Here is a 25,606-nt window from a genome sequence, read left to right as displayed (position 1 = left end):
GAGAGAGATCATCGCAACGGAAACCCAGCGTGGACTATTGCAGCGAAGACTCCTGAAGACTACATGAAGGTTTGGACAAGTGGACCTTGATCTAGGGCTTTTTGCTGTTTGCGTTAAACTCAAGTCTGTGGGGAGCCAGTTGTGTGTGTGGTGTGGTGGATTGAGGGGCCAGGGGAAGGGGGTGCACTCCCAGCGGAACAGTGAACAGTTGTTGTTGAGCTTCAGCAGAAAGAGGAGGAGGAGGAGGAGGGAATGCCATGGTGTCTATTCGGGAGAAGATCGTCAAGAAATACCGATCTCTTTTCCCTTCCAGAAACTCACAAGGTGAGCTGGTTTGCTTAGGTGTTTTTTTGTTGTTGTTTTTTTACGTGTGCATGTGTGTGTATGGAGGGTTGTTGGGATAGGGTGGGGAGGGGAGGGAGGGAGAGATGCATGGAAAGATAGAGATGATATAAGCATGAGAGAGAGAGAGAGAGAGAAAGATAGTAACAAGAGAGATGCGATCTCCTCCGGAGATAGCAGCCCGAATTTCACACGAGAAATCTGTTGTGACGAAAAGTAACACCAGCAACACAACACACAAGAACAGCATAGATATATATACACATGTATATGTTTAACGTCCCAGTAACACCAACAACACAACAACACACGAACAACTCATACAACACACCTCCCCCAGATGCACATCACACTCCCATGTCCATGATGCAGTGCTTGCACAATTCTTCCACCCCCCTCCCAACCCCGCCCCCTACCCCTCCCTCCCCCCAACACACACACACACACACTCTCTCTCTCGTCTTGCACAAGCCCTACACTTGTTCGTTACACTTAAGATGATGCAGTGATGCAGCCTATCAGTGTGTGTGTGTGTGTGTGTGTGTGTGTGTGTGTGTGTGTGTGTGTGTGCTAACTTTTGAAACTTGGGGGTGTGGGGTTTGTTTACTTGCATGTCACTCCCACCCCATCATGTAGTTGTGCCTCTCCCCTCCCTGACTGACTGCATGCTGTGTGTAGATAGATAAATGTGTGTGTGTGTGTGTGTGCGTGTGCGTGCGTGCGTGCGCGCGCGCGCTACATGGTGGTGGTGAGATCGTCAGCTGTGATGGCAGAGCTCTCTGTACAGAGCCCGATCTCCATCTGTTAATGTCTGTCGGTCTGTATGTCTCTGCCACCCCAACCTTTATATACCCCGGCATCTCCGCCTCTGGCAGGCATACGCCGACACCGTTCTCTCCCTCCCCCGCCCTCCCCTTCTCCCTCTCCACTATCACTGCTCTTTCTCTGTCTCTGTCTCAGCATCTGCCTCTGTCTCGTTCTCTCCCTCCCCTTCTCCCTCTCCACTAATACTGCTCTTTCTCTGTCTCTGCATCTGCCTCTGTCTCGTTCTCTCCCTCCCCTTCTCCCTCTCCACTATCACTGCTCTTTCTCTGTCTCTGCATCTGCCTCTGTCTCGTTCTCTCCCTCCCCTTCTCCCTCTCCACTATCACTGCTCTTTCTCTGTCTCTGCATCTGCCTCTGTCTCGTTCTCTCCCTCCCCTTCTCCCTCTCCACTATCACTGCTCTTTCTCTGTCTCTGCATCTGCCTCTGTCTCGTTCTCTCCCTCCCCTTCTCCCTCTCCACTATCACTGCTCTTTCTCTGTCTCTGCATCTGCCTCTGTCTCGTTCTCTCCCTCCCCTTCTCCCTCTCCACTATCACTGCTCTTTCTCTGTCTCTGCATCTGCCTCTGTCTCGTTCTCTCCCTCCCCTTCTCCCTCTCCACTATCACTGCTCTTTCTCTGTCTCTGCATCTCCCTCTGTCTCGTTCTCTCCCTCCCCTTCTCCCTCTCCACTATCACTGCTCTTTCTCTGTCTCTGCATCTCCCTCTGTCTCGTTCTCTCCCTCCCCTTCTCCCTCTCCACTATCACTGCTCTGTCTCTGTCTCTGCATCTGCCTCTGTCTCGTTCTCTCCCTCCCCTTCTCCCTCTCCACTAATACTGCTCTTTCTCTGTCTCTGTCTCTGCCTCTGTCTGTCTCATTCTCTCCCTCCCCCGCCCTCCCCTTCTCCCTTTCCACTAACACTGCTCTTTCTCTGTCTCTGCCTCTGTCTGTCTGTCTCTCTCTTTCCAACCCCCTTCCACCACGCCTTCAGTCAGCCTTCCTGATATCCCTTCTTTGAAGAGAGAGAGAGAGAGAGAGAGAGAGAGGGGGGGGAGTGAGAGAGCGGTGTCGGAAGGTTACTTGTTTGTGTCATTTTGCCCCCCCCCCCCCCCCCCCCCCCACACACACACACCCACACCCAACAACAACAACAAAACCAGAGACAGAACAGACTGGAATAATTATGAGAGAGAGAGAGAGAGAGAGAGTCTATTCTATGGAATTAGGTAGGAAGGAGTAAAGAACGTTTCTTCACTGCGCAAAGCAAACTTAAAAGCGCTGCTGAGATCACTTCTGCAAGCTCAGACAGGGGTGTGTGTGGGTGTGTGTGTGTGTGTGTGTGTGTGGGGGGGGGGGGGGGGGTGCTATCTCGATCCCACGCATCACAGGTTCTCTTCCACATCATGGTTCTGAAGTCTGTTCTGCCCCGTGTTGCTCAGACTTTGTTGTTGGGTGGGGGGGGTGGGGGGGGGTGAATTGTAGGGCTCCGCTTTTCTCATATCTGGGAGGTCATGCAGAAATGATGTGATCTGGTCCGTTTCTAAAAAAAACAACAACCCTGTTTTATATCCTGATGATTTGTGTGCGTTGTGTAACACTTCAGAGCCCCTGAGGCGGCATTTTTTGATCGACTGGGGTGATTGCGTTTACGTATATGTGTGGATGGATATGGGTATGGGTATGACTATGAGTGGGTAGGTAGGTAGGGAGGGATGGATGGATGCAGGTAGGTCATTATGTAGGTATTTTTACATATAACCTGTGTATCTAGATAAAGAAATATGTTTAACTGTGAAGAACGCTTACTAACCTGTTAGTGTTTGTGTTACTGAGTTCTGTAGCTGATTTATGATGTACAACTACCTGCACATTTGGCTGTCCTGTGATGTAACTAGAGTGCATGATTCAGACCATACTGTTGCTTTTAAAAATTCTTGATATCATACAGTGATGTGGAGTGATGATGGCTTATAGGTAACGCGTCCGCTTAGGAAGCGAGAGAATCTGAGCGCGCTGGTTCGAATCACGGCTCCTCCGCCGATATTTTCTCCCCCTCCACTAGACCTTGAGCGGTGGTCTGGGCACTAGTCATTAGGATGAGACGATAAACCAAGGTCCCGTGTGCATCATGCACTTAGCGCAGGTAAAAGAACCCACGGCAACAAAAGGGTTGTTCCTGGCAAAATTCTGTAGAAAAATCCACTTCCGTAGGAAAAACAAAGAAAACTGCACGCAGGAAAAAATACCAAAACAATAGGTGGCGCTGTAGTTTAGCGACGCGCTCTCCCTGGGGAGAGCAGCCCGAATTTCACACAGAGAAATCTGTTGTGATAAAAAGAGAAATACAAATACAAATACAGTGTAATCCTTTATAGGAAAGTTAGTGGAGTGAAATAAAAGACCATTCACATCAAAATCAGTGTTTGAAAAAAAAAAAAAAAATAAAAAAAAAAGAAGAAGTGCATACTGTGTATGAACCACTGAGGACTTGAAACGTTAAACCGTTCTCAAAGGAGAATCAATGAAAGGTTTCTTGAAGCAATTTTCCCCACCCGAGACTAATTATTGGTTCGCTTTGGATCATGCTGGCTGGCAAAATCAGCCAAATTAAAAAAAAAAAAAAAAAAAAAAAAAAAAAAAAATCTTCCCACCTGGATTTGTTTGAACCGCTCACCTTTTCCCCTCCTCTCCCCCTCCACGCCCCCAGCACTCCCCCTCTTTGCCCCCCGGCCCACAAACAACCCCTGATGGTATGTCTTCTCACAAAGTTAGGATGATTTAGTGTCAAGGTTACAAGAAAGAAAGAAAGAAAAAAAAAAAGGGGGGGGGGGGTGTCGATGATAGCTGTGAAACAAAGAGGTGGATTGGAAATTGTTGCTTAGGCAGCAAATCGGGCTGATCTAAACAGGAAGGGAGGTATGCACACACACCCACACACACAGACACACACACACACACACACACACACACACACACACAGAGTGTATGGAAGAGAGAGGAGGGGGAAGGGTAGGATGCCTCACAGAGGGGGAGGACTGATCTGTTTGTGTTTATATACCTGGCTGCGAGTTGTGTATGAGAGAGAGAGAGTGGAGGATAGGCAGAGGTAGACTGGTTCCTTGTTCTTATATATACTCGCTGAACGTTGAAAGCTTGGGTGATGTGCAGGAGGGGTTGCGGAGTCATGTCAAAGAGCCTCCAAAAGAGCCTATGTTAGTTAGGTACAGGCTCTTCGGTTGCGTGGTTAGCAAACAGCTGCGGGTGGGTATGTTTTGAGGGAAGAGGTTGAAGAGGGTTTTGATGGCTTCAGTTATCCAGATCTAGCATCATCCATTTTAAGATTTTTGAAAAGAAGGGGAGAGGGGGGAAAAAATTATCAGGGGATAGTTAAGAAGCACCGCGGTGCCTTGCCAGAATGGATCATACGTTGGACGTCTTGTCCAGTGTTCACCAGTGGCTGTCAGGGTTCGAGGCCATGTTTCCGCGTGGTGTTGAGTCCTTTGGGGGTGGGGGTGGGGGAGGGGGGGGGGCACTGTCGTCTCTTTTTCCTCACTCCACCCATGTGTGTGGCTTCAGTTATCCAGATCTAGCATCATCCATTTTAAGATTTTTGAAAAGAAGGGGAGAGGAAAAGAAAAAAAGAAAAAAAAGAAAGATGATCAGGGGATAGTTACGAAGCACCGCGGTGTCCTGCCAGAATAGTTCATACGTTGGACGTCTTGTCCAGTGTTCACCAGTGGCTGTCAGGGTTCGAGGCCATGTTTCCGCGTGGTGTTGAGTCCTTTGGGGCGTGGGGGGGGGGGGGGGGGGGGGGGGGCGGCACTGTCGTCTCTTTTTCCTCACTCCACCCATGTGTGTGACATGGGTTCCAGACTTGGGTCCGCGAAGGTTAATTAATTAACTCTCTCCATACGAACGGCGAAAGGGACGACGTTAACAGCGTTTCACCCCAATTACCATCATCAACATATTGCAAGCGGAAGGCTCTTATACTGAAGAGGTGAATGCTGACAGAGAATACCACAATTCTGACGACGGAAGCTAAAGGTTGGGTCATTAAGACACCCACTGGACATCCGAGGGGGTCTGTGTAGAGGAGAAGAGAGGACTGGCCGTACTGAGTGAGTTAAAACGGTGGCCGGAGAGGACTGGAGCCAGTTGCATTGCTTGGTTTTAACTTTTGACAGTTACACGTGACTAAATGCCTACGTTGACCTAACTACGCCATTGGTCAGCTCCATACTGGCTCACAGTCAGTAGCGGGTTACGACCATACTAGGCTCTTCCGTCCGAGCAATGCAACTGGGTCTTGTACCCCCCCACGGAGCGAATTTGAATTCACTGCCCTGATGGCTTTAAAGGTTATATTTGGACATTTGACTTTTAGTTGTTGTTTTTTTTTGGATGGTACATAACCCCCTCTCCCGTCCACCCCTTCCTCCCTCTCTGTCTGTCTGTCTGTCTGTCTGTCTGTCTCTCTCTCTCTCTCTCTCTCTCTCTCTCTTTCCCCTCCATCCCGCCACTCTGAGGACTGAGACAGCTTACCTGTCCTCCCCTCGCTTAGTGATTGGGGTGATCTCTCTTTTGGAGGGTAGGGGTGGAGCGTGTGTGTGTGTGTGTGTGTGTGTGTGTGTGTGTGTGTGTGTGTGTGTGTGTGTGTGTGTGTGTGTGTGTGTGTGTGTTGTGAGGGGTTTGCGGGGGTGGGGATGGGGGGATGTTACCCCTCACCCCTCTTTGCATCACCTTCTTGTTGTCTTGACACAAATGTTTCTTGCTGTGTGTGGCTGTGGCTGGAAAGAGATTGTTGCATACATGTCATACCCATTCAGCAGCGCGCGCACACACACACACACACACACACACACACACACACACACACACACACACACACACACTCACTCTCTCTCTCTCTCTCTCTCTCTCTCTCTCTCTCTCTCCCGACCTCTACTCCTCTACAATCATCTTCCCTTTCCCCTCCAATTTAGTGAAGACTCCAGGATTCCACACACACACACACACACACACACACACAAATCCCGTGTGCAAAACAAGTGAATGCGGAACGGAACATGCTGTACTGCTCTGACCCAGACAACAGTGCAGCTGTGGACTGAGAGAGGGGTTGGGGGTGGGGGGTGGGGGGTGGGGGTGTGTCATCCTGTGTGCATGATTTGCTTGGCCTGGGATCGAAACAATGATAATGGCTCCGTCTGTTTTCCTACCGCCCCCCTTGTGTGCATGCAGGGAAACGTACTGGTGCATGAAGCAGCACTGACTGACAGTGTGAGTGAGTGAGGGAGGTTGGATTCCAAGACAGTTTCCTGATAGGCTGGGGGGGGGGGGGGGGGAAGGGAAGGAGGGAGAGATATGGAGGGGGAGGGAAGAGAGAGAGAGGGAGAGACAGGTTAGGGAAGGAGGGAGAGAGACAGGGGAGTGGGGGAGGGGGGGTAGAGAGGGAGAGAGACAGGGGAGGGAGAGAGACAGGGGAGGTGTGTGGGGGATGGGGGAGAGGAGGGGTTAGGGAGAGAGACAGGGGAGGGAAGGAGGGAGAGAGACAGGGTAGGGAAGGAGGGAGAGAGACAGGGGAGGTGTGGGGGGTGGCGGAGAGGGGGGGAGGGTAGAGAGGGAGGGAGACAGAGGAGGGAAGGAGAGAGAGGGAGGGGGGCGAGGGGGGGTAGGGAGAGAGACAGGGGAGGTGTGTGGGGGAGAGGGGGGTAGAGAGAGAGAGAGAGAGAGAGAGAGAGAGACAGGGGAGGTGTGGGGAAGGGAGCGTGGGGGCGAGGGGGGTAGAGAGAGAAAGAGAGAGAGAGAGAGAGAGAAGGGATGGCTTATTCATTTCAGGCCAAAGCCAGGCTTGCAATAATTGATAAAAGTAATGTGAACAGATGAACAAGAGTGAAAATTATCATATCAGTTATGTGGACAACACAGCATTGGAAATCTCAGATTAGTTTAGCAATATTAAAGAAATTATTTTGAAAATGTCCCTATTTTGAAAAGCTTTGTAGAAAAAGAAAGAAAGAAAGACAAAAACAGCAACAACGAAAAAACAAAACAAAAAACAGATACAGATTTTGCACATTATGAGAGAGAGAGAGAGAGAGAGAGAGAGAGAGAGGAGGGGGTAGGTAGGGGGGAAATGATGATGATAAGAAGGCACCCGGCACATGGCACCAATTAGCACCCAGCACTTGCAACTCTCTCCTCTCCATACCAACCGCTCAGTCACTCCGCGAGGAGGAAGCTCATTATTTCTATCATTCTACCTCGGCCTCTTTGTTTCTCCCTTCCTCCATCTCCCCCCCCCCCCCCTCCTTCCCCTTTCTGCCCCCCCCCCCCCCCCCCCCCGCGCCTTGGCAAAGGAAGAACGTTCCCAAAGATAACGTTTATCATAAGAAATGAATGCAGCAAGTGATTGATTACGACAGCAAGTGATTGACTCCCCAGAACATTATCACCAATCCCCCTCTCCACCGCTTTCACACACCCCCTCCCACCTCCGCCGCCCTCCCCACCCCTATCCCTCCACTCGATCCTATCGCCCACCCCCACCCCCCACCCCCTCCCTTCTTCAGAAAAATGAAAGAGATAGAGAGGGGGAGAGAGAGATAGGAAGAGATTTTTGGGAACTGTTTTTCATTTTTTCCCCAACCCCCTTTGTGAGTGAGAGAGGGAGGAAGGGGTGGGGGGGGAGGCAGTGGTAGACAAGGTGCCCATGGAAACTGAAAACAGGGAGAGTGTTGGCAGATAGATGCGCGAAGGGAGTTCAGAGATTTTTTTTTTTTTTTTATCAAGGGGAGGTAAGAGATGTTTTTTTTATCTGTGCACTCTTCCCCAACCAACCAACCCCCCCCAAAAAAAAAATCCCCCACACACCTTGCGCCCCGCACCCTCCCAAACCCCAACCAACCACACCTGTTGAGGACCAGACTGATAGGCAGACAGGTAGCGGAGGGCAGGCAGCCTGATATGGAGAGGCGTTGTGCTATCAGCCTTTGTTGCACCCTGGTCCTTGCCTTCACACCTTCCACCTACCTGGGTGCTGTTGTCTTGAGTCTGCTCAGATCAAGAGGGCCAGCCCCCTGTGATGCTCTGCTCGCCTCTACTTTTGTGTCTGCTGTGAGAAATCTCCTGATAGTTTTGCTTTTCTGCTTTTTGCCCATGCTTGCCTGTACTTTTGAGTCTGCTGTGAGGAATCTCCTGTTGGTCTCGCCTTTCTGCTTTGGCTGATCACCTCGTGGCTCTTGTCTTCTTCTTTCTTTCTTTTCTGGACTGTTCTGACCAGATGCCTGGGATTTATTTGTATTGTACTATATTGTATTACTCTCTTTTTTTTTCTCTTTTTTTCTTTGTCACAACAGGTTTCTCTGTGAGCAATGTGGGCTTCTCTCCCCATGAAGAATGCTTTGCTGCACTGAGAGAACACCCGTTTTTTTTTGTTGTTTTTTTTTTCTTCATGCAATTTTTTTTTAAATTTGTTTTTGTATCGTATAGGTCAGGTATTTATTCCCCCTTTTTAATTCCCCCAGCAGTGTCGCAGGCTGTTGCTTATTGCTCAGAGTTTGGGGCACAGTTCATGTCAGTACTCCGAGTGCCAAGCTTTGATGTTAACTTTTTGTTGACGGTCTGTGTCTGCTGGTCTGTGGTACATTGTATTGGATTTCTGCATGGGTGAACAGGGGGGGATTCTGTGGTAGAAGTGTCCTCTTGGCCCAGACACACATTCCAGAAAAGAGGTGCTCCATGGTAGTGGTAGAGATACATCTGTTAATAGAAGGGGCAAATGCTTCTCTCTCTCTCTCTCTCTCTCTCTCTCTCTCTCTCTCTCTCTCTCTCTCTCTCACACACACACACACACACACACTTTTGCACACAGTTTGAGATAAAAAAAAAAATAAAAAAATTAAATTTATTTGTTTATTTTTCATTTATTATTTCAGATTTAAACATGTAGTTATGTACACCATTTTGTCAGCATGGGATATATTTTTTTTCTGCACAAGTACTTCATTTTCCCCCTCTTTCTTTTAAGTGCATTAATTTAGTTTACTTTCACTTTTACCTACCTTGCAGGCTGTTTGGGGGTGTATTTTGATTGATTAAAAAGAAAAAGGGGAGAGAAAAAAACAAACCCAAAAACAAATTGAAATGTTGTTTATAAAGTATACAGTCTCGGAAATCATGGCTGAATGATAACATTTCTCTGCAAGATGCTGGCTGAATCAAAGATTATGGAGGAATAATATTTGTGTAACAGCGTGGGTGCATGTTCACCTTGCTGGCTGCAGCACCTGTTCTCTCCACGGGTCTGTGTATTTTTACATGGTAGTTTGTTTTTTGGGGTGTGTTTTTATATTTTTTTTCATGGGGGACGAGTATGGACCGGAGGAAGCCATGCCAACAGCCACTGTGCAGAGAGAGAGAGAGAGAGAGAGAGAGTGCGTGTGTTGGGGTTCAATTCCTCAGTGAACTTTGGTGATAAAAAAAAAAGAAAAAGAAAAACGGTCAGATCAGCTACAGTGTCCCAGCAAACCACTGGAGAGTCAGAGCTGGGTTGAAGATTCAGGCGCCTTTTTCGGCCATCCGGACAGTGAATTCATATCCACTGTGTCCAGGGCTAGGCGTAGGAAAGGCATAGGAAGATGCTACCCAATCCTCTCCTTCTGCCCCTTTAACCTTCCCTAACCACAAAGTCAGGTACCCACCCGTTCACAGCTGGGTGGAGTGAGGAAAATCCGAGTAAAGTATCTTTCCTGAAGGACACGACGTCATGCGGAAACAGTGCCACGAACTCTAAATCATTGGCAGAACACAGAATCAGAAGTCCAGTGCCTGACCGTTTCTGCCGTAGCACGTTCTGTAAAATATGTAATATCGAAAAATTAAGGTTGGATAACATTTCCCTCCAAGATGATGTCATCATAATCAAAGATCATGGCGGAATAATATTTGTGGAACAGTGTAGGCGGTGTTTAGCTTGCGGGCTGCAACACCTGTTCTCTCCGTAGGCGTGTGTGTTTTTACATGGCAGTTGTTTTTTTTTGATGGGGGAAGAGTATGGATAGGAGGAAGCCGTGCCAACAGCCACTGTGTAGAAAAAAAACAAGAGTGTGCTGGGGTTTGAATCCCCAGTGGACTTGGGGGGTGGGGGTGGGGTGGGGGATCGAAAACAGTGTTAATGTCAGTGGACCTGCAGTCATCAGAATTGGACAGTTCTTTGTCATTGTCTGATGATGTGTCTCAGTATACCCCATTTCCCTCCCTCCCTCCTGCTACTACCACCAATCTGTCTGTCTGTCTGTCTGTACACCTGTCCTTCTGCCTGCCTGTCTGTCTGCCTACCTGTTTTCTGTCTACCTGTCTGCTTGTGTGTCTCAGTGTCTGTATATACCTGTTTGCCTGCCTGTCTGTCTGCCTACCTGTTTTCTGTCTACCTGTCTGCTTGTGTGTCTCAGTGTCTGTATATACCTGTTTGCCTACCTGTCTGCTGGTCTGTCTCTGTCTGTACATACCTGTTTGCCTGCCTGTCTGTCTACCTGTTTTGTCTACCTGTCTGCTTGTGTGTCTCAGTGTCTGTATATACCTGTGTGCCTGCTTGTCTGTCTGCCTACCTGTTTTCTGTCTACCTGTCTGCTTGTGTGTCTCAGTGTCTGTATATACCTGTTTGCCTACCTGTCTGCCTGTCTGTCTGCCTACCTGTTTTCAGTCTACCTGTCTGCTTGTGTGTCTCAGTGTCTGTATATACCTGTTTGCCTGCCTGTCTGTTTGTCTGTCTGCCTACCTGTTTTCAGTCTACCTGTCTGCTTGTCTGTCTCAGTGTCTGTATATACCTGTTTGCCTGCCTGTCTGCTTGTCTGTCTGCCTACCTGTTTGCCTGCCTGTCTGCTTGTCTGTCTGTCTACCTGTTTTCAGTCTACCTGTCTGCTTGTCTGTCTCAGTGTCTGTATGTACCTGTTTGCCTGCCTGTCTGCCTGTCAGTCTGCCTACCTGTTTGCCTACCTGTCTGCTTGTCTGTCTCAGTGTCTGTATATACCTGTTTGCCTGCCTGTCTGCTTGTCTGTCTGTCTACCTGTTTTCAGTCTACCTGTCTGCTTGTCTGTCTCAGTGTCTGTATATACCTGTTTGCCTGCTTGTCTGTCTGCCTACCTGTTTTCTGTCTACCTGTCTGCTTGTCTGTCTCAGTGTCTGTATATACCTGTTTGCCTGCCTGTCTGCTTGTCTGTCTGTCTACCTGTTTTCAGTCTACCTGTCTGCTTGTCTGTCTCAGTGTCTGTATATACCTGTTTGCCTGCTTGTCTGTCTGCCTACCTGTTTTCTGTCTACCTGTCTGCTTGTGTGTCTCAGTGTCTGTACATACCTGTTTGCCTGCCTGTCTGCTGGTCTGTCTCTGTCTGTACATACCTGTTTGCCTGCCTGTCTGCTTGTCTGTCTTGTCTACCTGTTTTCAGTCTACCTGTCTGCTTGTGTGTCTCAGTGTCTGTATATACCTGTGTGCCTGCTTGTCTGTCTGCCTACCTGTTTTCAGTCTACCTGTCTGCTTGTCTGTCTCAGTGTCTGTATACCTGTCTGCCTGCCTGTCTGCTTGTCTGTCTGTCTACCTGTTTTCAGTCTACCTGTCTGCTTGTCTGTCTCAGTGTCTGTATACCTGTCTGCCTGCCTGTCTACTTGTCTGTCTCAGTGTCTGTATACCTGTCTGTCTACCTGTCTGCTTGTCTGTCTCAGTGTCTGTATATACCTGTTTGCCTGCCTGTCTGCTTGTCTGTCTGTCTACCTGTTTTCAGTCTACCTGTCTGCTTGTCTGTCTCAGTGTCTGTATATACCTGTCTGCTTGTCTGTCTCAGTGTCTGTATACCTGTCTGTCTGCTTGTCTGTCTCAGTGTCTGTATACCTGTCTGTCTGCCTGTCTGCTTGTCTGTCTCAGTGTCTGTATACCTGTCTGTCTGCCTGTCTGCTTGTCTGTCTCAGTGTCTGTATACCTGTCTGTCTGCCTGTCTGCTTGTCTGTCTCAGTGTCTGTATACCTGTCTGTCTACCTGTCTGCTTGTCTGTCTCAGTGTCTGTATGTGCCTGTCTGTCTGCTTGTCTGTCTCAGTGTCTGTATACCTGTCTGCTTGTCTATCTCAGTGTCTATATACCTGTCTGTCTTCATGTCTGCTTGTCTCAGTGTCTGTATGCCTGTCTGTCTACCTGTCTGCTTGTCTATCTCAGTGTCTGTATGCCTGTCTGTCCACCTGTCTGCTTGTCTATCTTAGTGTCTGTCTACCTGTCTTTCTGCCTGTCTGCTTGTCTGTCTCAGTGTCTACCTGTCTGCTTGTCTATCGCCGTGTCTGTCTACCTGTCTGTCTGCTTACCTGTCATCTGCCTACCTGTCTACCCCACTGCCTGTCAGTCTCAGTGTCTGCCCACTACTCATGACTCGCCAGACACAGTAAACGTACACAATGTCACTGTGGTGTGTGTGTGTGTGTGTGTTGTGCAGCGCCGTCGAGAGGGGGAGACGATGAGGTGGACTTTGCCAAGCCGCAGTCCACCAAGGTGCTTCAGAGCCGGAAAGGACTGGGGGGTCCGTCGTCCTCCTTGTCGTCCTCCACCTCCAAGGGCAAGGGGCCATCCTCACGCCTGGGGGCTTCTGGTGAGTTGTGTGGTCTGATGGTTCGCTTCTTTTAGTTTTACTTTTAGGGTGTCGCTTGTTGTTACAGGTGTTGTGTTTTTTTTGGTTTTTTTTCCGTGTTGGTTTCTGGTGGTGTGTACTCTTATTGAAGTTGTGTTTTGTGTTTGTTTCTGATGTTTTGTAATTATCACGGTTGTGTTGTGATTGTTGTGATTTGTGTTGGTTTTTGGTGTTTTGTGTACTTGTGTTATGATTAATTTATGTTTCGTGTTGGTTTCTGGTGGTGTGTTCTCTTCGTGTTATGTGGTAAATGTGTTCAGTATTGGTTTCTGGTGGTGTGTACTCTTTTTGGTTTTTTTTTTTGGGTTGTGTTTTGTGTTGGGTTTCTGATGTTTTGTACCCTTTTTGTTGTTGTTGTTGTTGTTTTATGTTGTGTTTTATGTTTGTTTCTGGTGGTGTGTGCTCTTTGTGTTGTGTTGTAAATTGTGTTTTGTGTTGGTTTCATGTGGCGTGTACTCATTTGTGTTGTGTTGTAAGTTGTGTTTTGTGTTGGTTTCTGATGGTGTGTACTCTCTTGTGTTGTGTTCTGAGTTGTGTTTTGTGTTGGATTCTGATGTTTTGTACTTGCGTTATGATCGTGTTTTGTGTTGGTTTCTGATGTTTTGTACTTGTTGTGTTATAATTGTGTTTTGTGTTGGTTTCTGATGTTTCGTACTTGTTGTGTGTTGCGATTGTGTTTTGTGTTGGTTTCTGATGTTTTGCACTCATTGTGTCATGATAGTGTTTTGTGTTGGTTTCTGGAGGTGTTTGCTCTTTTTCTTGTTGGTTGTGTTTTGTGTTGGATTCTGATGTGTATACTCTGATGGTGTGTACTCTGTGTTGTTTTACGTTGTGTTTTGTGTTGCTTTCTGATGGTGTGTGCTCTGTGTTGTTTTAAGCTGTGTTTTGTGTTGGATTCTGATGGTGTATACTCGGATGGTGTGTACTCTGTGTTGTTTTACAGTTGTGTTTTGTGTTGGATTCTGATGGTGTGTACTCTGATGGTGTGTGCTCTGTGTTGTTTTAAGTTGTATTTTATATTGGATTCTGATGGCGTGTACTCTGATGGCATGTACTCTTATGGTGTATACTCTGTCTTGTTTTAAGTTGTGTTTTGTGTTGGATTCTGATGGTGTGTACTTTTGTTTTTTCAAGTTTTTTTTGTTTGTTTTGTGTTGGTTTCTGGTGTGTACTCTTTGTATTATGATTAAGTTGTGTTTTGTGTTGGTTTCTGGTGATGTGTTCTCTTTGTGTTATGTGGTAAATGTGTTCTGTATTGGTTTTTGATGATATGCACTATTTGTGTTATGTTTTAAGTATTTTGCTTTTTATTGTTTTCTCCTGGGGAGGGGTGGGGTGGGAGGGGGGTGTGCATCATTCGAATTGTTGTACTTTTGTATTGTTTTCTGATGTTGTGTACTCGTTGTGTTAGGCTGTTGATATTTTGCTTTGTCGTGTTTCATGATGTTGAGTACATTACTGTTTGTGTTGTGTCATCGGTGTTGCACTTTGTATTGGTTTCTGATGTGTTGCTGTGTTGTACAGCACCATGATGCAGTGTGCTGTTTTGTGTTGTGTGGTATCTTTCTCTCTTGGAGTTTTCCTCTGTGTGAGAGAGAATTGATTTTGACTGAGCAGAAAAGCTATTCCTTGCATGGAATTTCACCATCGGTTCTTCGGGTCTACAGAATTTCACCTTTTTGTTGTGTGAATGGAGGAGGAGGAGGAGGAGGAGGAAACGGTTTTACCTGCTCCACCCAGCAGGAATCCATTGTGGTGATGTTTCGCAGTATCATGGGCAGGTGCTGTGTGTGTGTGTGTGTGTGAGATAGGGAAGGGGAGGGTCCACTTGAGGTATCCATTCATTGTGTGCATAATGCAGAATCACGTCGCTAGTATCATGGGCAGGTGCTGTGTGTGTGTGTGTGTGTGTGTGTGTGAGAGAGAGAGAGATAGGGGAGGGGAGGGTCCACTTGAGGTATCCATTCATTGTGTGCATAATGCAGAATCACGTCGCCCCTCTCCCACTACCCCCACCCCACCTCTGGGGAGAAAGAAAGGAAGTGGCATCTGGTTTGTCTCTTGGTTATTGTTGCTGTTTGTGTGTCAGCTTGATGAGAGTTGTGTGGGCTTGTGTTGTGTCTGTGTCTTGTTTCAGCTTGAGGGGTTTGGTTGAGTCAGGGTGTGTGGAGTTATGTGCATGTATGTTGTTCCAGGGCTTCTGATCAGTTTTTGGGATAAAAAAAAAAAAACAAAAAAACTTTGCGATCTCAGGGATTCGTTTCTTACAATGATAATTCTGTTGATCAAATCTGCATTGCTTCACACACACACACACACACAGAGGCAGGCGTATCTTTCTGTTCATATTCATCCAGGGTACTGGGCACTGAGCTTGAGCTCGATGGTTCTGGGTCAGGAAGTGGTGAAGGGAAACAACTCCTTTTCGACGCAGTCACACACAGAGAGACAGAGAGGCAGGCGTACCTTCTGTTCATATTTATCCAGGGGTCTGGGGCCGGAAGTGACGAAGGGGAAACAACTCTTTTTCGATCCTGATGTCAGACTGATGCTTCGAGACGGGATTTTCACTTTTTTGATACGTGTTCCTTCTAGAAATGTTCAAACATCCCAGAGACACACTCAGTAAACACGCAGTCCAACCTTTCAGTTTTCAAATAATCAGGGACACATATTCATGAGTTATCAGAAGGCAGGAGTGTGGTTACTGTGTTGCTGCTTATGAGCGGCTGGCTGAGAGAGAGCTGTGTTGGTTTATATTGTGTGTTGTGTCTCTGTTTTTTGTCAGTTTGTGGAGTTTTGTTGAGTCGAGTTGTGTGTATGTCGTACCAGGGCTTCTGAATGATGCACTGAAAATTTTTTGGGGTGCCACAGACTCTTGCTATAAATTAATTATCGGTGGTCCCAGATTGATTACATTCATCAGAGGGTCACTCTAAATGTCGAATGAATATTCCACTCAAACCTGTATTGCCACACACACACACACACACACACACACACACAGAGGTAACTGAAGCGCTGATACACTTGGAAAAAAAACAAAACAAAACCCACTCTTTTTATGTGTTCATTCTAGAAATTTACACACCTTTATGTAAGCACACAGGGACACTTAACACACTCACACATTGACTCATTCACCCCTCTCACATAATGTCTCCCTCTTTCTCTCCCCCCTCTCTCCTCTGAATTCCCCCCCCCCTCCCCCCCCATCATCCCTGCCACCTCTGTGCCCCCCCCCACACCCCCCATCTCCCTCCCCTCTCCTTTCTCATGCCAGTTTGACAAGGTGTTAAAACCCACACAACAGCTACTGCTGGAATGATGTCTGCACGCCCTGCATGTGTGTCACTTTGGTAGATATCCTCATGGCTATTTCCCCCCTTTCTCTTACCTGGTGAATCTTGTTGTTCAGGTGAAGAATGTCTTGTACAGTGTTAGGAGAGAGAGAGATGGGGGCAGTGGGGGGGGGGGACCATGGGGGGGTTAGGGTGGGAGATGGGGGGCAAGACAGGAGGACAGAGTGAAACTTTGGGCATGTTAGAATGTCAGGGTCTTTTTGCTGTGTTGTTTCGAGTCTTGGTTGTGCTGGTGATGGTGCCTCAGTCAGTGTGTGTGTGTGTGTGTCAGCTGGGGGTTTCATTTATTTATTGTGTTGTTCATCACTGGTTCAGTGCTCCTCATCTTTTATTTATTTATTTATTTATTTATTTACAATTATTGTTTATTTATTTATTTATTTAGCAGTATGTATGTATGTGTGCATGTGTAAGTGGGGTGGAGTGATGGATCGGAGGGGGTTGTGGTAACAAGGGGGATGAGTGTGAGACAGAGGATTTTACCATTGCAAAAGTTAACTGATGTTCCATGCAAAACACACACACACACACACACACACACACACACACAACCACCAAAAACCAGACCCACCAAACAGTGGAAGAGTTGAACTGAATCAGCAGCATACCTTTTCTCCAGACACAGGGGGAAAAAAAAAAATTGAAGTGTTACCTTGACTACGATCAGGAAAAGGATATATATATATATATATATATGTGTGTGTGTGTATATATATATATATATACACATATTTTTTCCCCTATAGAAAATACCTGTGTCCCTAGGGGCGGGAAAAAAAAAGTGGGAGAAAACACTACAGAAGAATGGAAATGGTGATGGTTGTGAAAAAAGTTTTTCACCACTGCTCTCAGTGTCTTATGTAACCTTTACTTGGTTGGAGAGAGGGAGGAGTTGGGGATGGGAGACAGAGAGAGGGTAGGGGGTGGGGTGGAGGTGGGGGTGGGGGGGAGAGAGAGAGCGGGTAGGGGTGGGCTGGGGTGGAGGGCGAAGAGAGAAGAAGAGGAAGAGAGGATGGTGGAGAGAGAGGGGAGGGGGGTAAGGCGCAGGTGTCAGAAGTGTGTGGAGAAAACATATGAGCGTGTTAACTTGCCAAAAAGATGTTATATTATGCATAACCTCAACATTTTTTTTCTCCCCCAACAAGACGGGGCAGGTTGATGTATTTCTCCTTCAGAATCCTTTAAAAGTTATGGGGTTGTTTTTGTTTTTTTGTTGTTTTTTTAAATAAAAAAGAAAAGCAGAAACGTGTGATGTCGATTATGGCGGCGAGTGTAATTTTTTTTTAGTTTTAACATCTTTTAAAATGGTGGTACTGTTTCTTGTCGAAGAGTGCGTGTCAGCAACAAATAAAAAAGAATTTTTTTTAAAGAATTTATTTATTTAATATCTATCTATCTATCTATCTTTATATATATATTTCTTTTTAATCAGAAAACTGTAGAGAAAATTATTTCGTAGCTAAATTGCATTGCGTTTTGATAGCTCACAATGAAGTATTATGCGGGAATTTTTATTTATCTTGATTGTCGGAGAACGGCTTTTAGAGTGTGAAAAGAGATTATCCCTCAACTCCTACCTCCCCCCAGTCCCCCTTTTAATTTTTTTTTTTAAAGATTTTATTTTAGATTTAAAAACAAAACAAAACAACAAAAAACAACAACAACAAAACAAAACAAAACAAAACAAAAAAAACAAACCCAGATTCAGTTCTGTGCCCTTTCACCCCCTCGCTCTCAAACCCCCCCCCCCCACCCCCATTTACCATGACATGACCATTCCCTTCACCCATACACATTGTGTGAGAGTGTGTATGTGGTGTACTGAAATGGATGAATGGGTGCGTGATCCAAATCACCTCATCGTAGTGAAGAAGGGACGTTAAAGAAATGAAAAAAGAAAAAGGAGGGAGTTCAGAAACATGACACAGTGGAACACTATGCCTGGCCAGAGACTGTCTGTCTGCATGAATATATTATTATTTTTCTCTCCACCACCACCACCACCAAAATCTCCTTGAAAACTGTGCCAAGGTGAAGTGTGTGTGTGTGTGTGTGGTGTTTTTGAGTGATTCAGTGAATGGTGGTAAAAAAAGCACGGACAATGAAATCTAGAGGTGAGTGGTGTTTTTGTTGTTGTTTTTGTATGTTGTAAGGGTTTGTTTTTGTTTTTTTCTTTTTCTGTTTTTTTTTTTTTCAGAAAGAAAATAGGTCTTGTACTCCTTTGTTTTAGACTGTTTTACTTGCATTCTGGGATATAGATATGTGTTTAAAATTTTTTTTATATATTATTATTATTAATTCTTTGTTGTTGATAAAGGACCTCAGTTTATCGTCTCATCTGAATGACTAGCGTCCAGACCATCACTCGAGGTCTAGTGGAGGGGGAGAAAATATCGCCGGCGGAGCTGTGAACCAGCGCACTCAGATTCTCTTGCTTCCTAGGCGGACGCATTTCCTCCTTATACACCGTTTCCACCTGCAGATCACATGTGGTCACATCTGTAAATACTGTAGAAGTTGATGCCCTTTCTGTTTGTGGTTAGTGATGACGATGATGATGATATGGATACTTGTATAGCGCCTATCCTCAGTCGGAGACCAAGCTCTTAGCCGCTTTATGCATGTGTGTGAATGTGAAGACCATTTGAATGAGAAAACTTTTGACACCAGAGCAAGGCTTGAGCGCTCACAGGGCTCAGTAAATGAATGAATATTATTTTCTGAAATGATAGGATATATATATATATATATATATATATATATATATATTGTGTTCTGTCCTGCAATAGACTGGAGCTGCCTCTTCCCCTCCCCCCCCCCCCCCCCCCCCCCCCGAAGAGTTGAGAGAAAACCCTTTTGGAAATGCCAAAAGAGAGTTCATGTGCACTGCAGCACTGCGCTTTTGTTTGTTAGCACGGTGTTTTGAAAGCGTGTGGTACAGAACCATCATTGTTTGTATAGTAGTTGGCTGTTCTTCTTCTTCCTCCTCTTCTTCTTTCTTCTTCTCCTCCCTTCTTCTTTTCCTCTTCCCCCCCTCGACACTGTGTGAAGAGTCATTGGTGGGGGGGGGGGGGGGGGGGGGGGGGCTGCACAGAAGAACTGTTCACCAGATTCCTCCAGGTCTGTCGGTTGTGTGTCTTCTTCTTCTTCTTCTCCTCCATTCTTCTTCTCCTCTTCCCCCCTCGACACTGTATGAAGAGTCATTGGGGGGGGGGGGGGGGGGTGCTGCACAGAAGAACTGTTCACCAGATTCCTCCAGGTCTGTTGGTTGTGTGTCTTCTTCTTCTTCTTCTTCTTCTCCTCCATTCTTCTTCTCCTCTTCCCCCCTCGACACTGTATGAAGAGTCATTGGGTGGGTGGGGGTGTGGGGGTGCTGCACAGAAGAACTGTTCACCAGATTCCTCCAGGTCTGTCGGTTGTGTGTCTTCTTCTTCTTCTTCTCCTCCATTCTTCTTCTCCTCTTCCCCCCTCGACACTGTGTGAAGAGTCATTGGGGGGGTGGGGGGGTGGGGGGGCTACACAGAAGAACTGTTCACCAGATTCCTCCAGGTCTGTCGGTTGTGTGTCTTCTTCTTCTTCTTCTCCTCCATTCTTCTTCTCCTCTTCCCCCCTCGACACTGTGTGAAGAGTCATGGGAGGGGGGGGGGGGGGGGGGGGGCGGCTACACAGAAGAACTGTTCACCAGATTCCTCCACGTCTGTCGGTTGTGTGTCTTCTTCTTCTTCTTCTCCTCCATTCTTCTTCTCCTCTTCCCCCCTCGACACTGTGTGAAGAGTCATAGGTGGGGAAGGGGGGGGGGGTGCTGGGGGGGGTGCTGCACAGAAGAACTGTTCACCAGATTCCTCCAGGTCTGTCGGTTGTGAGTCTTCTTCTTCTTCTTCTTCTGTCTTTGTGGGCTGCAGCTCCCACGTTCACTCTTATGTACACGTCCTTTTACGTGTATGACCATTTTTTTTTTTACCCCACCATGTAGGCAGCCATACTCCGCTTTCAAGGGTGGTTGTGTGTCGAAGCCTGGGTCTGGGTCTCTGTGAATGGTTTCTCTGTCCATTCTGCAATGTTGTCAGTCCATCTTTTTTTTTTTCGTTTCTTTTTTTTCTGCCTTCCCTTCTGTCTTCCTAACTCTACAGTTCCTTGGAGAGTTGTTTTAGTGAGGCCATTGGGTCTTGGTACATTATCATGTGCATGGCCATACTAATGTAGTTTTCCTTTCTGAACCGATGTCAGTAGTTCTTCTTCATGTGGTCCAGTGTACTGTTGGGTCTTGGTACATTATGTACATGGCCATACTGATGTAGTTTTCCTTTCTGAACCGATGTCAGTAGTTCTTCTTCATGTGGTCCAGTGTACTATTGGGTCTTGGTACATTATGTACATGGCCATACTAATGTAGTTTTCCTTTCTGAACCGATGTCAGTAGTTCTTCTTCATGTGGTCCAGTGTACTGTTGGGTCTTGGTACATTATGTACATGGCCATACTAATGTAGTTTTCCTTTCTGAACTGATGTCAGTAGTTCTTCTTCATGTGGTCCAGTGTACTGTTGGGTCTTGGTACATTATGTACATGGCCATACTAATGTAGTTTTCCTTTCTGAACCGATGTCAGTAGTTCTTCTTCATGTGGTCCAGTGTACTGTTGGGTCTTGGTACATTATGTACATGGCCATACTAATGTAGTTTTCCTTTCTGAACCGATGTCAGTAGTTCTTCTTCATGTGGTCCAGTGTACTGTTGGGTCTTGGTACATTATGTACATGGCCATACTGATGTAGTTTTCCTTTCTGAACCGATGTCAGTAGTTCTTCTTCATGTGGTCCAGTGTACTGCCTGATGGTTTGGATGCACGTGTTCACCGGTGATGTGGTTGGTGTTAGCTGTCACAAACAGCTGCTGCTCTTCATTTTTTTTCCCCCCTCTCTCTCTCTCCCTTTCTTTTTTTTTTTTTTTTCCGGGATGCATTGAAGCTGATAATGTCAGCGTTGTATGTCAGGATGAAACATCTACAGCTTTCATCGAAATGGCACTGTCAGTGCGCTTGCCTGTGTCTGTTCCCATAGCCCCCCACTGCCTGCTCTCATCCCTCTACCAGCCCCACCATTCTCTACCCCTCGCCACCCTCCCCGTCCCCCCCCCCCCACCCAACCGTTTCTGGGTCTTTCCACCCCCCCCCCCCTTCCCCTCCTTACCCCCATATATAGGTATCTGCTGATCCATGGTCATGAATTTTCCCTGTGTGGATGCAGGTGTATCGAGGTCTTTTTCAGTGTACAATTCTTGCTGGAAATTGCCTCTTTTTTGTCGCTCTGTCTCTCTGTTCCTGGCTTTTCGCTTTTTCTTTTCTGCTGTATCTTCCTTAATTCTAGATTTTTGCCATTCTGATTAATTATCTCTCTCTCTCTCTCTCTATCTATCTATCTATCTGATCTTACCATCAGTAAATTTAGATCGGCTTTCATTAAGTTCCGTTTTGGTATAAATGAACTAAAAATAAATCAGCGTTATTGTGATGTTTTGAAAAACTGCCCATGTGGTGGTAGAATAGAGAACGAACTACATGTACTAACAGCTTGTCCATTATATGATGATATTAGAAGGAAATATTTGCTCAAGCATATGCAACATATTAGAAATCTGTCATTATCATTTCTGCTGCAAAACGAAAGTTGTAATGTGACCAGAGATGTTGCAATGTTTGTTTTTTATGCATTAAGACTGAGAGAAGAGTACTTTCAGCCCTAAACAGACATATCAGCCTTGTGCTTTTCATTTAGTTTACTTGTTCTCAGTGAGCTCACTGTGTATTATGTGGATTGTTTTCGTTCTTCCTATTTCATTTTAGTTAAGCTGTGTGTGCAACATGTGCACCCAAAATGTATACAGGTCGGTGACCTTACATTAAAATTCTTGCGTTCTTGCGTTCTATCTATCTATCTATCTCTCCCTCTCTCTCTCTCTCCCCCCCCCTCCCTCCTTCCCTCTCTTTCTCCTTTCTCTTCTCTGGAGAGCCTTGTATTTTTCTTTCTTTTTTTTCTGTATTTTTTCTTCTTTTTTTTTTTTTTCTGGACTTGATAACTAGACACACTTACTTACTATGTTGCTTTCTTTTTTGTGCTTGGAATGTATTTTGGTAAGTTGGTTGGGTTGTTTTTTTTCTTCTCAGGTTCTATGGGATCAATATTTGCAGTTCTTCAGCCCTGACATGGCCCTGCGTGGTCAGATGGGCTCAAGCAGCGAAAGTGAAAAAGATAAAAAAAAGATTAGAAAATGCTTATTTCTTATGTTACATTTTATAATTGACATATACATGTGTTGTTTGTAGGACCTGTCAGTAGAAATATTTCATTTATTCATGTATTTAGTAATGTTGTTTGATTTGTCTTGATTGACACCCACCCCCCTCCTCCCCTTGTGGCTTGTCCAGGTGTTGTTGCCTGTGAGCGCGGCCTCGCAGGCAACAAAAGGAAATGGCATGCGGCATTGTGTCATCACTCTCATGTATAGATATGATACGAGTTCTTTGTGTGTGTGTGTGTGTGTGTGTGTGTGTGTGTGTGTGTTTACCTCCCTTGGCCCCAGATAGTCTGTGAGAGGAGAAAAGATGCATGATCTGAGATATCATGATATGTGTGTGTGTGTGTGGGAGGGGGGGGGGGGGGGAGGGGGTTGTTGATAGGTGATGGATGGATATGGTGGTGTGGTTTGGGGGCTGACATGTTCCCTTTCTGAAGGGTTTTTGGATATGTGTAGTGTTCATACACACCCTTGTTTTAGAAGATTTGTTTACCTGTGTATGTTTCTTTCGAAGGTTTTTCGGTATGCGTACGTGTGTGTGTGTGTGTGTGTGTGTGTGAGAGAGAGAGAGAGAGAGAGAGAGAGAGAGAGAACACACACCGTTGTTATTATCCTCTCAGTGTTTGTCTCTGTTTCTCTCAGTTCTGGTTTATTGTTAGTTTGGGTTTGTTTGGGGTTTTTTGAGGGGGGAGGGGGAAGGGGGGGGGAGGGTACTGTCTCTTCTTTCTCCCCCCCCCCCCCCCCCATTCCAATCTTGTCCAGCGTTTTGTTGTTGTTGATCTTTTCCACACTCCTCCTTCCCTGTTATCATCCACCCCCGCACCCCCCACCCCCTACCCCCCTCTGTGTTTTAACCCCTTCATGGCAGAACTTTCGGTAAAACGAGATTAGTGCAGCAGGAATTTTAAAGCGCAGTCATTACGTTTCATGTACTAAGTGGTGTAACTGATTTTGCTGAACAAAAGTAACACCAGCCCAAGAGAAGAAGCTCAAATGTGCTGTGTAGAACGGTGACTGGTATCCTGACTTTGAAAGCTCAGTTTTATGACACTTGAGAGGACAGCCTTCGTTGGGGAGCGTACTCATCAACAGCAGTCAAGGGGTTAAACATAATAGTAATAATAATAATAATGATAGTATTTATATAGCGCTGAATCTTGTGCAGAGACAAATCTAAACGCTTTCACACCAGTCATTTACATGCTTGCATAACTCTGAAACTGAAGACCAGGAAAAGGCAGGGGAGGGAGGCTGTCTTGTGAAGAGGTGGGTTTTGAGGCCAGACTTGAAAGAGCTGAGTGCGGGGACCTGACAAAAGCGAAAGAGGAAGTTCATTCCAAATGCTAGGTCCAGAGACAGAGAAAGAACGGCGTCCAGCAGTGGAGTGTTTGAATCTGGGTGTGCGTAGACAGAGGTGATCCGAAGCCGATCGATGGCAGAGAGCGAGATGGAGTGTAGAGGTGAAGGCAGCCACAAAGATAGGAAACACCATCATCATGGTTTATTTTCAGTATGTTTTATTTCACTTTTGTTTCAGTATTAATTTCATACAGTTTGGTTTATAAATGGCCCCTTGACCCTGCTGCAGACCTTTTTAAGTTTTACAAGCTGGAAATGATTAAAAAAAAAAAAAAAAAAATGTAAAATGAGTTGTTATGGGGTTTGGAGTGTGTTTGCTTAGAAAGGGCCAGGGAGATCAGAGTGAGTGTCTTGTGAGGCCAGAACTGTCTGGAACTGTTTGATGATGTCTGGGATTCTGTTGACACTATGCCTGGTGAAAGTTGGGCTTTTTCTCCCCCTTTTTTGCCCCCCATCCCGGATTGGTGGAACTGCTGAATAAGCATAAACTTGCACCAACACCCACACCTACACTCTGGAAAGCATCCTTCCTCTCTCTCACACGCGCATGCGCGCATGCACACGCGCGCGCGCGCACACACACACACACACACTCACTCAGTCACTCACTCTCTCTCACTCTGTCTCTCTCTCTCTCTCTCTCTCACTCTCTCTCTCTCTGTCTGTCCCTCACTCTCTCTCAGTCTCTCTCACTCTCTTTCTCACTCTCTGTCTCTCACTCTCACTCTCTCTCTGTCTCTCTCACTCTCTGTCTCTCTCTCTGTGTCTCTCTCACTCTCTGTCTCTCTCACTGTCTCTTTCTCACTCTCTCTCTCCCTCGCTGTCTCACTCTTTCTCACTCTGTCTCTCTCTCACTCTCACTGTCTCACTCTCACTCTCTCTCTCTCTCTCAATCTCTCTGGCACAGTTTTCTTCTGGGTGGGCATGGTGAACTGATGTTGAATTTTGGGCCAACAGCAGTGTATGCAGCCACTTTAATGAGCTCCACTCATGACCAGAGGTGCTTTCTCACACATGCAATTCCTCCATTTTCCACAATGAAAAACCTCACCTATCATTTATGAAGCATTGAATGAATGAATACCTGTCAGTCTTTTGGCAGAAGCATCAATTTTTCAAGCACAAAATTTTCACATGCTGTTTATATATATATATATATATATATATTGTGTGTGTGTGTGTGTGTGTGTGTATTTGTATGATTTGATGGGGATGAGAAATCAATAGATCTGTCTCTGTCGGTCTCTGTGTCATTTTGTCTCTGTCTCTCGCTCTCTCTCTCTCTGTAGTCTGTTTCTGTGTCTTTTTGCCTTTGTCTGTCTGTCTGTCTCTCTCTATATCGAAATATATATATATAGTTGGAAAGTAAGGTCACCCCTGCTTTTACTTGATTGGATGGGGTAGGCGATTGTGTTTGTGTCGGACGTTATCTGTGTCAGTCTCTCTCATTGTCAGACTGTCTGTCTCCAATGCAGGGAGGTGGGTTTACTAATACAATTGTTTGTTGAGGGTAGGGGAATAGATGTCTATCTTCTGTCTCTTGTCATTCTCTCTCTGTGTCTCTCTGTCTGTCTCTCTCTGTGTGTCTATCCCAGTATTTGTCTCTGACTCTGTCTCTGTCTCTGTCTGTCTCTCTGTCTCACTCTCACTGTCTCTCTCTCTGTATTGCAGGGAAGTGAAGTTACAGGTGCATTTGCTTGATTGAATGGGGGGGGGGGGGGGGGGGGGGTGAATACATTTCTGTCTCTACCCTCCTCCATCTCTCGCTACATCTGTG

General features: G+C 46.2%; 1 protein-coding gene across 9 annotated transcripts in view; it reads left to right on the top strand.

The window, feature by feature from the left end:
- The window catches only part of LOC143276500 (CLIP-associating protein 1-A-like), a 238,099-nt gene that overhangs the window by 89,649 nt on the left and 122,844 nt on the right, over nt 1-25,606 (top strand). For 8 of the 9 annotated variants that reach the window (XM_076581029.1, XM_076581028.1, XM_076581027.1 and 5 more), the window contains one exon: nt 12,625-12,777. In XM_076581029.1, coding sequence (XP_076437144.1) covers nt 12,625-12,777 — 153 coding nt within the window. Of the gene's footprint in view, nt 1-184; nt 325-12,624; nt 12,778-25,606 lie in introns of those variants that run through there. The other variant, XM_076581034.1, reaches the window with a different exon arrangement.

This window comes from Babylonia areolata, chromosome 32, assembly GCF_041734735.1.
Source record: "Babylonia areolata isolate BAREFJ2019XMU chromosome 32, ASM4173473v1, whole genome shotgun sequence".
NCBI classification, from domain to species: domain Eukaryota; kingdom Metazoa; phylum Mollusca; class Gastropoda; order Neogastropoda; family Buccinidae; genus Babylonia; species Babylonia areolata.
This window is presented reverse-complemented; position numbering and strand designations above follow the sequence as displayed.